Source organism: Helianthus annuus, chromosome 17 (assembly GCF_002127325.2).
Source record: "Helianthus annuus cultivar XRQ/B chromosome 17, HanXRQr2.0-SUNRISE, whole genome shotgun sequence".
Classification (NCBI taxonomy): Eukaryota; Viridiplantae; Streptophyta; class Magnoliopsida; order Asterales; family Asteraceae; genus Helianthus; species Helianthus annuus.
This window is the reverse complement of record NC_035449.2, coordinates 191015178-191027744: the sequence shown is the minus strand read 5'-3', so window position 1 is coordinate 191027744 and position 12567 is coordinate 191015178. Positions and strand designations below refer to the sequence as shown.

The 12567-nt window shown below is 36.5% G+C and overlaps 1 protein-coding gene across 2 annotated transcripts; it reads left to right on the top strand.

Moving 5' to 3' along the window:
* The first annotated feature begins 218 nt into the window (after nt 1-218).
* On the top strand, nt 219-12044 carry LOC110922320 (protein NSP-INTERACTING KINASE 3). Of its 2 annotated transcripts, none has more exons than XM_022166636.2 (10): nt 219-295; nt 2393-2464; nt 2548-2691; nt 3981-4052; nt 5046-5105; nt 5224-5312; nt 6099-6245; nt 7525-7767; nt 9772-10166; nt 11689-12044. In XM_022166636.2, the coding sequence occupies exons 2-10, from the start codon at nt 2397-2399 to the stop codon at nt 12004-12006; spliced, it is 1536 nt and encodes a 511-aa protein (XP_022022328.1). In that variant the 5' UTR covers nt 219-295; nt 2393-2396; the 3' UTR covers nt 12007-12044. The 2 variants fall into 2 exon arrangements, with proteins under 2 accessions (XP_022022328.1, XP_022022327.1); XM_022166635.2 differs by having other exon boundaries at nt 224-295; nt 7426-7767.
* The last annotated feature ends 523 nt before the right edge of the window (nt 12045-12567 follow it).

The window sequence follows — 12567 nt, the reverse complement described above, 5'->3', positions numbered from 1 at the left end:
ACAACAGAATTATCTTATTAAAGATTGCCCAGATGGCCAGATGGGACAGTTCTCATAATATTTGTTAAAGAGTTTGTTTTTCTCAGTGGGGAATTTTGTCGAACAGGTGGTGTGCAGTTTAGTGAAGTTGAGGTAATTTGGTTGATAAGTGTGTGTTTCTGATTAAAGGTTGAAGAAGCTTTTTGAAGTATGGAGAAGAGAGAACATGTGTTTGGGTTGGTGGTGGTGATGATGGTTTTAGTGTGGTTGAATGTTTCTTCTGCAACTCTTTCTCCTGCTGGTGTGAATTATGAAGGTGAGTTCAATATGTTATGTTTTACAGTTTTTTTTTATTTTTTTATTTTTTTTTATTTTTGCCATTTTTGTGGGTGTTCATTATTGTTCATTAAGTTTCGTTTATAGGTTTGTCTCTTTCAGTTTTGAAATTTTTGTGATTATGCTTTGGGGGTAGGAATGGCAATTGGCAATCTAACCCGAACCCAATTGGTAAATCTGAAACCCGACATATTTGGGGCGGGTTTGGGATTAGTTTTTTTGTTTTTTTTTTTTGCAGGTTTGGGATTTGGTGAGATACCCGTTCACCCGACCCAATTACCCGATAAAGTGCACTTGTTTACCCGATATAATTTCTTTTATATTTTAAAAAATATGTATATATGATACATCCATTTATATATATATATATATATATATATATATATATATATATATATATATATATAGGAAAAGGATCATGTGAGAAGTGATATGCTAGTTGAGAAACTTGAGAAGCATTCTGGACCACACATTTTTCTAAGCCTTTCGTAATATACACATATGTATAGTTTAAAATTGACTTGAGTTAATTACTGTTTTTGTCCCTGTGGTTTGTCAAAAATTACTATTTCAGTCCATTAGTTTAAAAATTGCGATTTCAGTCCCTGTGGTTTCACTTTCGTAACCATTTCAGTCCACCTCGTAACCATTTCAGTCCCTGTACTTAACAGAATAATGGATTGAAATGATTACGAAAGTGAAACCACAGGGACTGAAATGGTTACGAAAGTGAAACCACAAGGACTGAAATCGCAATTTTTAAACTAATGGATTGAAATAGTGATTTTTGACAAACCACAGGGACGAAAACAGTAATTAACTCGTCTATTTTTATATCTACAGTTTTTTTTTTTTTTTTTTTTTTCAAATTGGTAGTTTTTGTAGAGTGCAGCCTACAGGAAATAGAAACAAACAAACTTCACATTTTGTAGATTTTAGACTTGAGTTAATTACTGTTTTTGTCCCTGTGGTTTGTCAAAAATTACTATTTCAGTCCGTTAGTTTAAAAATTGCGATTTCAGTCCCTGTGGTTTCACTTTCGTAACCATTTCAGTCCATGTACTTAACAGAATAATGGATTGAAATGGTTACAAAAGTGAAACCACAGGGACTAAAATTGCAATTTTTTAACTAATGGACTGAAATAGTGATTTTTGACAAACCACAGGGACGAAAACGGTAATTAACTCTTTAGACTTAAAATAGAAACCAACTTACTAATCATACAACCTCATTATATTTAATAGTTACTATGGGACATATACACTAAAATAATAAATAAGATGTCACATGAACATTTTTTTTTAAAATTCCACAAGAATTGGTATAATAGAACTAGTTGAACCTGTCATTTGTTGCTACAATAGGTAAAGGTAACTTGGTTGCTAAAATTGGTAATAAAATTAGGGATGCAAACGAACCAAACGAACACGAACAAGACCTTGTTCGTGCTCGTTTGTTAACGAAATATATACGTTCACGAACTGTTCATGAACACTTACCAAACGGGATTTTCTGTTCGCGTTCATTCGTTAAGGAAATGAACGTGTTCGTGCTCGTTTGTTAACGAAATATATGTGTTCACGAACTATTCATGAACACTTACCGAACAAGATTTTCTGTTCGTCTTTCTCCGTTAAGGAAATGAACGTGTTCGTGAACACAAATGAAAACAAACGAATACAAACAAGTGTTCATGAACAATACATATAATACACCGGAACTTATTACATATATTTTATTTGTCGGAATTTTGAAATATTTAAATAAAACGAACACGTTACCTAACGTTCACGAACACAAATAAACGAACGCGGACTCTGTTCATATTCGTTCATTTAACTAAACGAGCGATATTCTTGTTCATGTTTGCTCATTTATTAAACAAACGAACACAAGCGAATTTCCCACCAGACGGTTCATGAACTGTTTGCTAAACGTTATTTTGTGTCTATCGGTTACAAAAATTCGTAAAAAGGTGTAGACGTCTTTTAGATTTCTTGCATTTTCCCTGTTTATCTGGTGTTGCATACTTGAACTTTAACTTTTGTTTGTTTCATTTTTTTACGATCATCAGAGGGATGCCCGGTCAGAATTTATCGGGGACGTTATCGCCTGCAATCGAAAATCTTAGTAACCTGCAATCTATGTAATCAACTTTCCAATATTATACTCAACATTCTGATAGTTTTTTTGTGTGCTAAAAATGGGTCATTTGTTGTGTTTGTTTAGTATGTTGCAGGATAATGCGATTTCGGGTTCGATTCCGGGTGCGATAGGGAAGTTACGGAAACTTCAGACGCTTGATCTTTCGGGGAATAAGTTCAGCGGCGCGCTACCTAGTTCTTTAGGAGATCTCAACAACTTGAACTTATTGTAAGTTTGTATTTTTTGAGTAAACTGCCATTTTGGTCCCTGTGGTTTGGTCACTTTTGCCACTTTAGTCCAAAACTCAAACATTTTGCATCTGGGTCCCTGTGGTTTCAGTTTTATTGCCATTTTGGTCCAAAAATGAAATCATCTCATATTTGTCTTATAAATGTCTTATAAAATCCTGCTATTTTGTCCTTTTGTCAGGGGCAAAATGGACATTTCTTTTTTATAAATAAATACCAGATTTTATAAGACAAATACGACCTGATTTGCCCCTGAGAAAAAGGACAAAATTACAGGATTTTATAAGACAAATATGAGCTGATTTCATTTTTGGACCAAAATGGCAATAAAACTGAAACCACAGGGACCCAAATGCAAAATGTTTGAGTTTTGGACTAAAGTGGCAAAAGTGACCAAACCTCAGGGACCAAAATGGCAGTTTGCTCTTTTTTTTTTTCGTTTCTTGATTGTAATGCATGCACTAGAGGGGGCAAGATGATCGGGTTAGGTTACTGGCCAAAACGAGTTTGGTTAAAATGGGTCGTTTGTAATACACTTCGAAACGGGTTAGGTTGACCCGCAAACACTATTTTGTCCCTTGTAGCATGCATGCAGTACAAGTGGCGAGATAAGCGGGTCAATTGGGGTTTGGTTGAAAAAGGGTGATTTTTGTACATTTCGAAACGGGTCGGGTTGACCCACAACACCATTTGTCCGTCTCTTAGTTTTTTTAAAATTATTAAACGTTTTTCATAATTACATAAGCGATAATAGATTAAAATATTAAGAGTAAAGTATACGGATGGTCCATGTGGTTAACCAAAATTTTGGATTTAGTCCCTACTTTTTCAAAAGTACACGGATAGTCCTTGTGGTTTGCACTTCGTAACGTATTTAGTCCCCAACTTTTTCCAAAAGTACACAAATGGTCCCTGTGGTTTGCAGTTTGTAGCGCATTTACTCCCCAACGTTTAATGACTAAATGTGTTACCAAGTGCATACCACAGGGACCATCCATGTACTTTTGGCAAAAGTTGGGGACTAAATGCGTTACAAAGTGCAAACTACAGGGACCATCCATGTACTTTTGGCAAACGTCGAGGACTAAATGCGTTACAAAGTGCAAACCACAAGGACCATCCGTGTACTTTAAAAAACCATCTGAGAGAAAACAACCCAAATTGACCCGCTTATAACTTTGTACAACAACGGTTCGACATCATCAGACAGTAAGTGAGAATTTGTGTACGAAATTATCTAATTACGATTAATGTTAATGCTCAAGCTAGGCGGCTCAACAACAACAGCCTTACTGGACCGGTTCCTCATTCATTATCTGAACTTGGAAGCCTCACACTTGTGTATGTCAACTTGCCTTAAATTTTTATTTAGAGTTAATTACTGTTTTCGTCCCTGTGGTTTGTCAAAAATCACTATTTCAGTCCATTAGTTTAAAAATTGCGATTTCAGTCCCTGTGGTTTCACTTTCGTAACCATTTCAGTCCACCTCGTAACCATTTCAGTCCCTGTACTAACAGAATAAATGGATTGAAATGGTTACGAAAGTAAAACCACAGGGACTGAAATAGTTACGAAATTGAAACCACAGGGACTGAAATCGCAATTTTTAAACTAATGGACTGAAATAGTGATTTTTGACAAACCACAGGGACGAAAACAGTAATTAACTCTTTTATTTATTTATTTTTGTTTTAGAGTAAAATGCCATTTTCGTCCCTGAGTTTTGACCAGTTTTGCGACTTTCATTCAAAGTCGCAAACCTTTGGACAAAAGTCGCAAAACTGACTAAACCTCAGGGACGAAAATAGCGTTTTACTCTTTGTTAATTTGAAGATTAATCTATGAATTTGAATAGAAAAGCAACTACCCATCTAACAATGCATATATTTTTTAAAATTTTGTTTGAGTTAAATGCCATTTTAGTCCCTGTGGTTTGGGGCATTTTGCCAGTTTAGTCCAAAGGTTTAATTTTTTACCTGTGGGTCCAAAAATTTTCAACCGTTGCCATTTTAGTCCACTGGGTTAACTTCATCCATTTTTTCTGTTAACGAGAAGGGAAATTCGGTCATTTTATATGCAATTATGTTAACTAGAAGGGCAATTCGGCCATATAAAATGACTGAATTGCCCTTCTCGCTAACAGAAAAAATGGATGAATTTAACCCAGTGGACTAAAATGGCAACGGTGAAACCTTTTTGGACCTACAGGTGAAAAATGGAACCTTTGGACTAAACTGGCAAAATAGCCCAAATCACAGGGACTAAAACGGCATTTAACTCTGTTTAGTTATACTATTCTTATTGTATTTAAAAATGATCACTTTCTTCTGTAGAGACCTGTCATATAACAATCTTAGTGGTCTGTTACCTAAAATATCAGCAAGAACATTCAAGTGAGTTGTTTTCTTTCACCTTTTATAGCATTCATAATTTTTTTTAATCATCTCAATATCATGCCTCAATCTAAAGTTTTTTTTTTTTTTTTTTTTTTTTTTTATTATTATTATCCAGAGTTATAGGAAACCCTTTACTATGTGAGCATAATTCTGAAAATGGTTGTTCGGTTGTTTATCCGGAGCCTCTCGCTTTCCCACCAAACGGTATCGCATAAACACCCTTTTCATGTTACATGTTTGTTTGACATTGGTCGAGTAACATGTCAAAATGGGCGTCCTTTCAAAACTGTAATCATCGTCATCATCATACTCAGTAAATCCCACCAATAGCAAAGCTAAGGTAGGGTCTGAGGAGGTAGATGTAGACAGCCTTACCCATAGTTGTCAATAGCGGCTATAGCAACCGCTATAGCGCGCTATGTAGCGAAGCGACCAAGTGTCGCTATTTGGGTCATAGCGACAGTTAGTTTTTTTTTTTTTTTTTTTTTTTTGATGTAAATAGCAATTAGATATAGCTGTAAAATAGCTAGATTTATAGGTTTTTGTTAAATATACATGTAAAATAGCATATGTACCAAGGTATTTTGATATAATATACATATAAAAGTTTTCAAAATTCTTTTTCTAGTGTATTGCTATATATAAAATAGCGGTCGCTATATGAATAGTTTGTATTGAAAGTGCTCACAAAGACAATAACATTCTAGCGTTTTTTTTTTTTTTTTTTTTTTTTTTTTTTTTTTTTTTATAATCAAAGCGATTAAACAGGTTGTATGCATTACAAATATACTTTGGGAGACCCTCAACCCACTTGACCCGCTTTCTTTTTACCTAAATCTTTTGACTGTACCCATTCGACCCGTTAGACGTAGAGACGTAGAAAACTAGAAATAACCTGAATCGGTCCATTTAAATGTAAACGGGCCGTAATTACCATCTCTTGTACAGCACAAATACGGTTTTCTGATATATTAATGTTTGATTTAACAGGTGAATCTTCATCCGACGATAAAAGTCGTCGTCTAGCTATTGCCCTTGGCACAAGCTTTGGTGCTGTATTACTACTAATCCTGGTTGTTGTGTTTCTCATTTGGTGGCGTATTCGTAAAAATAAACAAATATTCTTTGATGTTAATGGTAAGTGAGTCATTAATGTCTTGTTTACAAAAACTTAGTTAGGTAGTCTTACATGTATCCTCCAAAAATCAGTTTTATTATAGAGTGGAGAGTTCAAATGAGAAGAAATTCTTTGTAAGAATAAAAAAAGAAGAAATTTCAACCAATAAGAATGCTTCATTTTACTTTATTCAATTTTTGCATTTAATATTAGTGTAAGGGTATATTGGTAAACTTAGATGGATCATTAATTGGTAGTCTTCCTTTTTAATAGCTAACTACATAAAATTTGTAACTTATTTTCAAAAAAACATATTTTTTCAAAAAAAAAAAAAAATATATAATTTAAAGTGTAGCATAAATTACGAGGTGTGTAGCATAAATTACGAGCTGTGTAGGATAAATTTTAAAACGTGTAGAATAAATTTTGATGTTCGTAAGCAAAAATTTAAGTGTGGAGGATGATAGTGTTTATGACAAATTAATTAGTCAAAGATAATAATAAATGAGTTGAGAGAAAAATTATTTAATATTTTACATTTGTACCCTTTGTTCTTTTTCTTCTTAATTTAATTTTCTTCTCAAATGAACCTTCCCCTTATTATAGATATATATTTATGCCTAAAAGTTAAAACCTACCAAATCATTTTATTAAAAAAATAGGTTGCTGAAATGATACGATAGGTGAATTGATATCTTGACAAACTGGTTACTAACAAAAAGACTTGAAATAATGTCATTTTCGTCTATGAGGTTTGGCCAGTTTTGCGACTTTCGTCCAAAGGTTTGTTTTTCCGCATTTGGATCCAAAAGGTTTGAAATCTTGCCATTTTCATCCCGCTCGTTAACTCCATCCATTTTTCTCTGTTAAGTCAAGGGTATTTCCGTTCTCTTTGTTAACTTAAAGGGTAATTCGGTCTTTTTCAGAGGTATTCGTTTTTTTTTTCACATAAAGTGAAAAGGACTGAATTGCCCTTTAAGTTATCAAAAAAGACGGAAATACCCTTGATTTAACGGAGAAAAATGGATGGAGTTAACGAGCCGGATGAAAACGGTAAAATTTCAAACCTTTTGGATCTAGATGCGGAAAAACAAACCTTTATACGAAAGTTGCAAAACTTGCCAAACCTCACGAACGAAAATGACATTTTACTCTTTTTTTTTTTTTTTCATTTGATGTTAATTTGATTTATGTAAACAGATCAATTTGATCCTGAAATTTGCTTGGGCCATTTGAGAAGATTTACATTTAAGGAACTCCGGGCTGCGACCGATAACTTCCATGTAAAAAATATTTTAGGTAAAGGCGGATTTGGAATTGTTTACAAAGGATTGTTGACGGATGGCACAGTCGTGGCGGTTAAAAAGTTAAAAGATGACAGTAATTTTGGGGGTGAAGTTCAGTTTCAAACTGAAGTTGAAACCATAAGTTTGGCGGTTCATCGCAATCTTTTACGCCTTTGGGGGTTTTGTTCCACTGAAAATGAGCGGATTTTAGTCTACCCGTTTATGGCAAATGGAAGCGTTGCTTGTAAACTAAGAGGTTTGTTTGATATATGCTAGAAATGTTTTTAACTTTTGTTGCCCGACACCCACCTCTTCCCCAGAGGTACCGGGTTCGAGTCTTGGGAGTGGCATATGTCGCCCAGGGTAAGAACTCGGCAAGGGGAATTCACCGCGGAGCTAGCTTGGTCGGGTAGCAGCTCCCGGAGTGGGATCACTCCGGCGGTTGGGAGGACCGTGCACTATCCCCCCCCCCCCCCCCAAACATATATGATATATGCTAGAAATGTTTTTAACTTTTGTTGCCCGACACCCACCTCTTCCCAGAGGTACCGGGTTCGAGTCTTGGGAGTGGCATATGTCGCCCAGGGTAAGAACTCGGCAAGGGGAATTCACCGCGGAGCTAGCTTGGTCGGGTAGCGGCTCCCGGAGTGGGATCACTCCGGCGGTTGGGAGGACCGTGCACTATCCCCCCCCCCCCCCCACAAACATATATGAGCTTTGTTAGAATGAGCATTTTTGGACAAATTGTGGAACGTGAAGGTGAAATAGACCGGTGCGCTTCACACTTTTGTAGAAAATTGGCCGTTCTTGCAAATTGTAGTTGAAAAAAATGTGCGGGTCGGGTGGGTTGAGTAGTACAAAGTGAAACAAGTTCAGGTCAAAACAACTAACTTATTTACGGGTCAAAGCGTGTCCGGTTCGTTAAACTTGGAACACCTTTTTTCATATTCTTTAGAGTAAATTATCATTTTCGTCCCTGGGGTTTGACCACTTTTGTGACTTTCATCCAAAGGTTTGTTTTTCCGCATCTAGGTCCTCGTGGTTTCAAAATCTTGTCATTTTCGTCCCTGAGGTCCAAACTTCGAGGGACGAAAGTCGCAATATATTGCCAAACCTCAGGGACTAAAAAGGCAAGATTTTGAAACCACAAGGACCCAGATGCGAAAAAAACAAACATTTGGATGAAAATTGCAAAAGTGGTCAAACCTTAGAGACGAAAATGACAATTTACTCTATTTTTTATTTGTAAGCATTTAACATTTCATATATGATTATGAAAGTTATCTATATATATATAGAGGCCAGTTAACGTACAATAGGGCTTATCGTACGATACGTACGCGATCATCCCAGCCGTACTATCTGGTGCGAATTCAATCTTCAACATGCGATTTTGTCCATCTACACACCCCATGCCATTTTTCACATTCCCCATGCAAGCCATTTCATTTGCATGGATTTCAAAACATGCGATTTCATTTGCATGGGATTTCAAAACATGCAATTTCATTGCATTTTCAAGCCATGTGATTTCATTTGCCTTTTTATAACATGCGAAGATTGAATTCGCACTATATCGTACGGCTGGGATGATCGCGTACGTATCGTACGATAAGCCCTATTGTATGTTACACTTTTTCTATATATATATATATATATATATATATATTTTTTTTTTCCAGATTCTCCTAAGTATATGAATAAAATGATTTAAGATTTTATGGATCGAAAATACACTTAGGGGTAGGCGACTTTCAACCTTTTTGACCCATTTGGTATGTTTTCTTCAATTGACTTTTGTGTTGATTTTACCCTTTTGACCCGTTAGTCGACCCATTCAGAAGTAAAAGGGTCATAATTTCCACTTCTGTAATGCAACATATAGTGCATCCCTTTTTCAAAAAGAGTTAATTACTGTTTTCGTCCCTGTGATTTGTCAAAAATCACTATTTCAGTCCATTAGTTTAAAAATTGCGATTTCAGTCCCTGTGGTTTCACTTTCGTAACCATTTCAGTCCATGTACTTAACAGAATAATGGATTGAAATGGTTACGAAAGTGAAACCACAGGGACTGAAATGGTTACGAAAGTGAAACCACAGGGACTGAAATCGCAATTTTTAAACTAATGGACTGAAATAGTGATTTTTGACAAACCATAGGGACGAAAAAAGTAATTAACTCTTTCAAAAATGATATTTTATATGTAAAAATCATTTTTCCTGAACTAAATTCTCTCATCTTTTTTATGTATTTACCAGATCAAATTCATGGCAAACCAGTTTTAGACTGGTCAAGAAGAAAAAACATTGCATTAGGAACAGCAAGAGGTTTACTATATTTACACGAACAGAGTGACCCGAAAATAATTCATCGGGACGTTAAAGCAGCGAATATTTTACTGGATGAAGATTTCGAGGCAGTTGTTGGTGATTTCGGGCTGGCTAAGTTGTTGGACCACCGTGATTCTCATGTGACCACTGCGGTTCGTGGGACCGTGGGCCACATTGCACCTGAGTATTTGTCGACGGGCCAATCGTCTGATAAGACTGATGTTTTTGGGTTTGGGATCTTGCTTTTGGAGCTAATTACGGGTCAAAAAGCGTTAGATTTTGGTAAAACGGCTGCTAACCAAAAAGGCGTTATGCTCGATTGGGTATTATCTCAATTTCCTTCTTTAATACAAGGTTGGAGAACTCGCTAGTCGCTAGCGGGTCGGTGAGGTAGGGACTAGCGACTACTCGGGATTAATCGGATCGGACTTTTTATGTATAATTTTAAGTTTTTATACATATATACATATATTTTTATACGTAATTTTTTTAAGTGGACAAGTTTTGACCGGAATCTGGGAGGTTTTGGCCGGAATATGTGTTTTTTTCCGATTTTTTCTGATTTTTTTTTGTTTTTTCCCGATTTTTCCGATTTTTCCCGACCGACTAGTCGCGATTAGGGCCGATTAGGGCCGATTAGGGCTGACTAGGCCGACTAGCGATTTTTTTACTGATTAGCTGAAAATTACTCAGTTGATGGGCGACTAGCGACTAGTCAGCGATTAATCGCCGGCTAGTCGCGATTTTTGCAACCATAAAGGCTAACATGCTTTTCAAACCATAGTGCATGAATTCTTTTTCTTTGTGCAAGTGATTTAAATAAAAAAAGAGTAAACTACATGGATGGTCCCTGTAGTTTACCAAAAATTTGGATTTGGTCCCTAGCTTTACAAAAAGCACGGATGGTTCATGTGATTTGCATTTTGTAACACATTTAGTCCCCAACTTTTTCCAAAAGTATATGGACGGTCCTTGTGGTTTGCACTTTGTAACACATTTAGTCCTTAACTTGGACGTGCTGAAACTTTTAGATTTGATGGCTAGGGACTAAATGCGTTACAAAGTGCAAACCACAGGGACTATCTGTGTACTTTTGGAAACCTAGGGACCAAATCCAAAATTTTGGGAAACCATAGGGACCATCCTTGTACTTTATTCGTAGTAAATGTAGCTAAATGGGAAATAGATCAAATGGGTGATTACTTATTAGGTTGAAAGTCGCCTAAAATATATTTTTACCGAATATAACCGCCTAAATTGTTTTTTATATAAAGCGTTGGATCTTCATAATATTATGCATTTTGTTTCGATCATAAATATCATTATCAAATTAAGAGTTAATTACTGTTTTCGTCCCTGTGGTTTGTCAAAAATCACTATTTCAGTCTATTACTTTAAAAATTGCGATTTCAGTCCCTGTGGTTTCACTTTCGTAACCATTTCAGTCCACCTCGTAACCATTTCAGTCCATGTACTTAACAGAATAATGGATTGAAATGGTTACAAAAGTGAAACCACAGGGACTGAAATGGTTACGAAAGTGAAACCACAGGGACTGAAATTGCAATTTTTAAACTAATGGAATGAAATAGTGATTTTTGACAAATTATAGGGACGAAAACAGTAATTAACTCTAAAATTAAAAAAAAAAATATACGAAAATGTTTTTGCATGTCAACCCTTCCAGCCCATTTTAGAACCGGAGAAAAGTGACCCATTTCCATACACACACATACACACGTGTACGTTTGACTTGTTGAGAACGGAATAAAAACCTGAATCAACCCGTTTTTAAGTAAACGGGTCGAAATTGCCAGCTCAACAGTAATGTGGTTCATTCTGCAGGTAAAGAAGCTCCATCAAGATGGGAAACTAAATCTAATGGTCGATAAATCATTAAAAAACAATTTTGATCGTGTCGAGTTGGAAGAAATGGTTCAAGTTGCACTTTTGTGCACCCAATTTAGCCCGTCAAACCGACCCAAAATGTCGGAAGTATTAAGAATGCTGGAAGGAGAAGGGCTAGTGGAGCGGTGGGAAGCTTCACAAAACATCGAAACACCAAAATTTCGCGCACAAGAAAGTTTTCCGAAAAGGTATGCGGATTATATTGAAGAAACTTCACTTGTATTTGAAGCAATGGAGCTTTCGGGTCCTAGATGACCCGATATAATATGGTTTTGAGCTCATGTTTTGACTTATTTGTGGTGGTGTTTATAGTTGATGAATGAATGTAGTTTACTAGCAATTGTAAAAAGAAAAACCCTTCGCCGTTATCTCTAAAGCCTTTCGAACCCATTAACAACCTCAATAACCGCAACCACAAATGCCTCCTTTTGAGTTTTGAGTATTGGAACTACCAAGTTGACTCGCAACCTGACATCAAACCACAAAGCAAACCTGAACCGGCCAAGGTCAACCGTAGAGAAGTTTTTTTTTTGAACGCCCAACATAAGAATCGCCGGGTACTCCGTACGCGGCACCCATTGGCCGAAAGGTAGCCCGCGGAAGCCCAACCTGCACGCACGGAGCCCCTAGCCCACCATGCCACCAGTTCTGGGGAAAACCCGACCCTGCACCCGCCCGAGAGCACGACAAAGCAGAGCTGGTAAAACCCGGGTGGATCGGGAATCGAACTCGAGACCTTTCGGTCAGAAGTCTTCCTTCATTTCCATAACCACTGAGCCAAAGCCCAGGTAGAGAAGTGAGGAATGTCTTTGCATC

What these genes read in the sequence shown, in the direction of transcription:
- LOC110922320 (XM_022166635.2), top strand. Translation starts at nt 2,397, where the DNA reads ATGCCCGGTCAGAATTTATCGGGGACGTTATCGCCTGCAATCGAAAAT. An exon ending in CTCAACAACTTGAACTTATT is followed by an intron (nt 2,692 to 3,980) that starts GTAAGTTTGTAT and finishes TGCTCAAGCTAG; the next exon opens with GCGGCTCAACAACAACAGCC. An exon ending in AATATTCTTTGATGTTAATG is followed by an intron (nt 6,246 to 7,425) that starts GTAAGTGAGTCA and finishes TTATGTAAACAG; the next exon opens with ATCAATTTGATCCTGAAATT.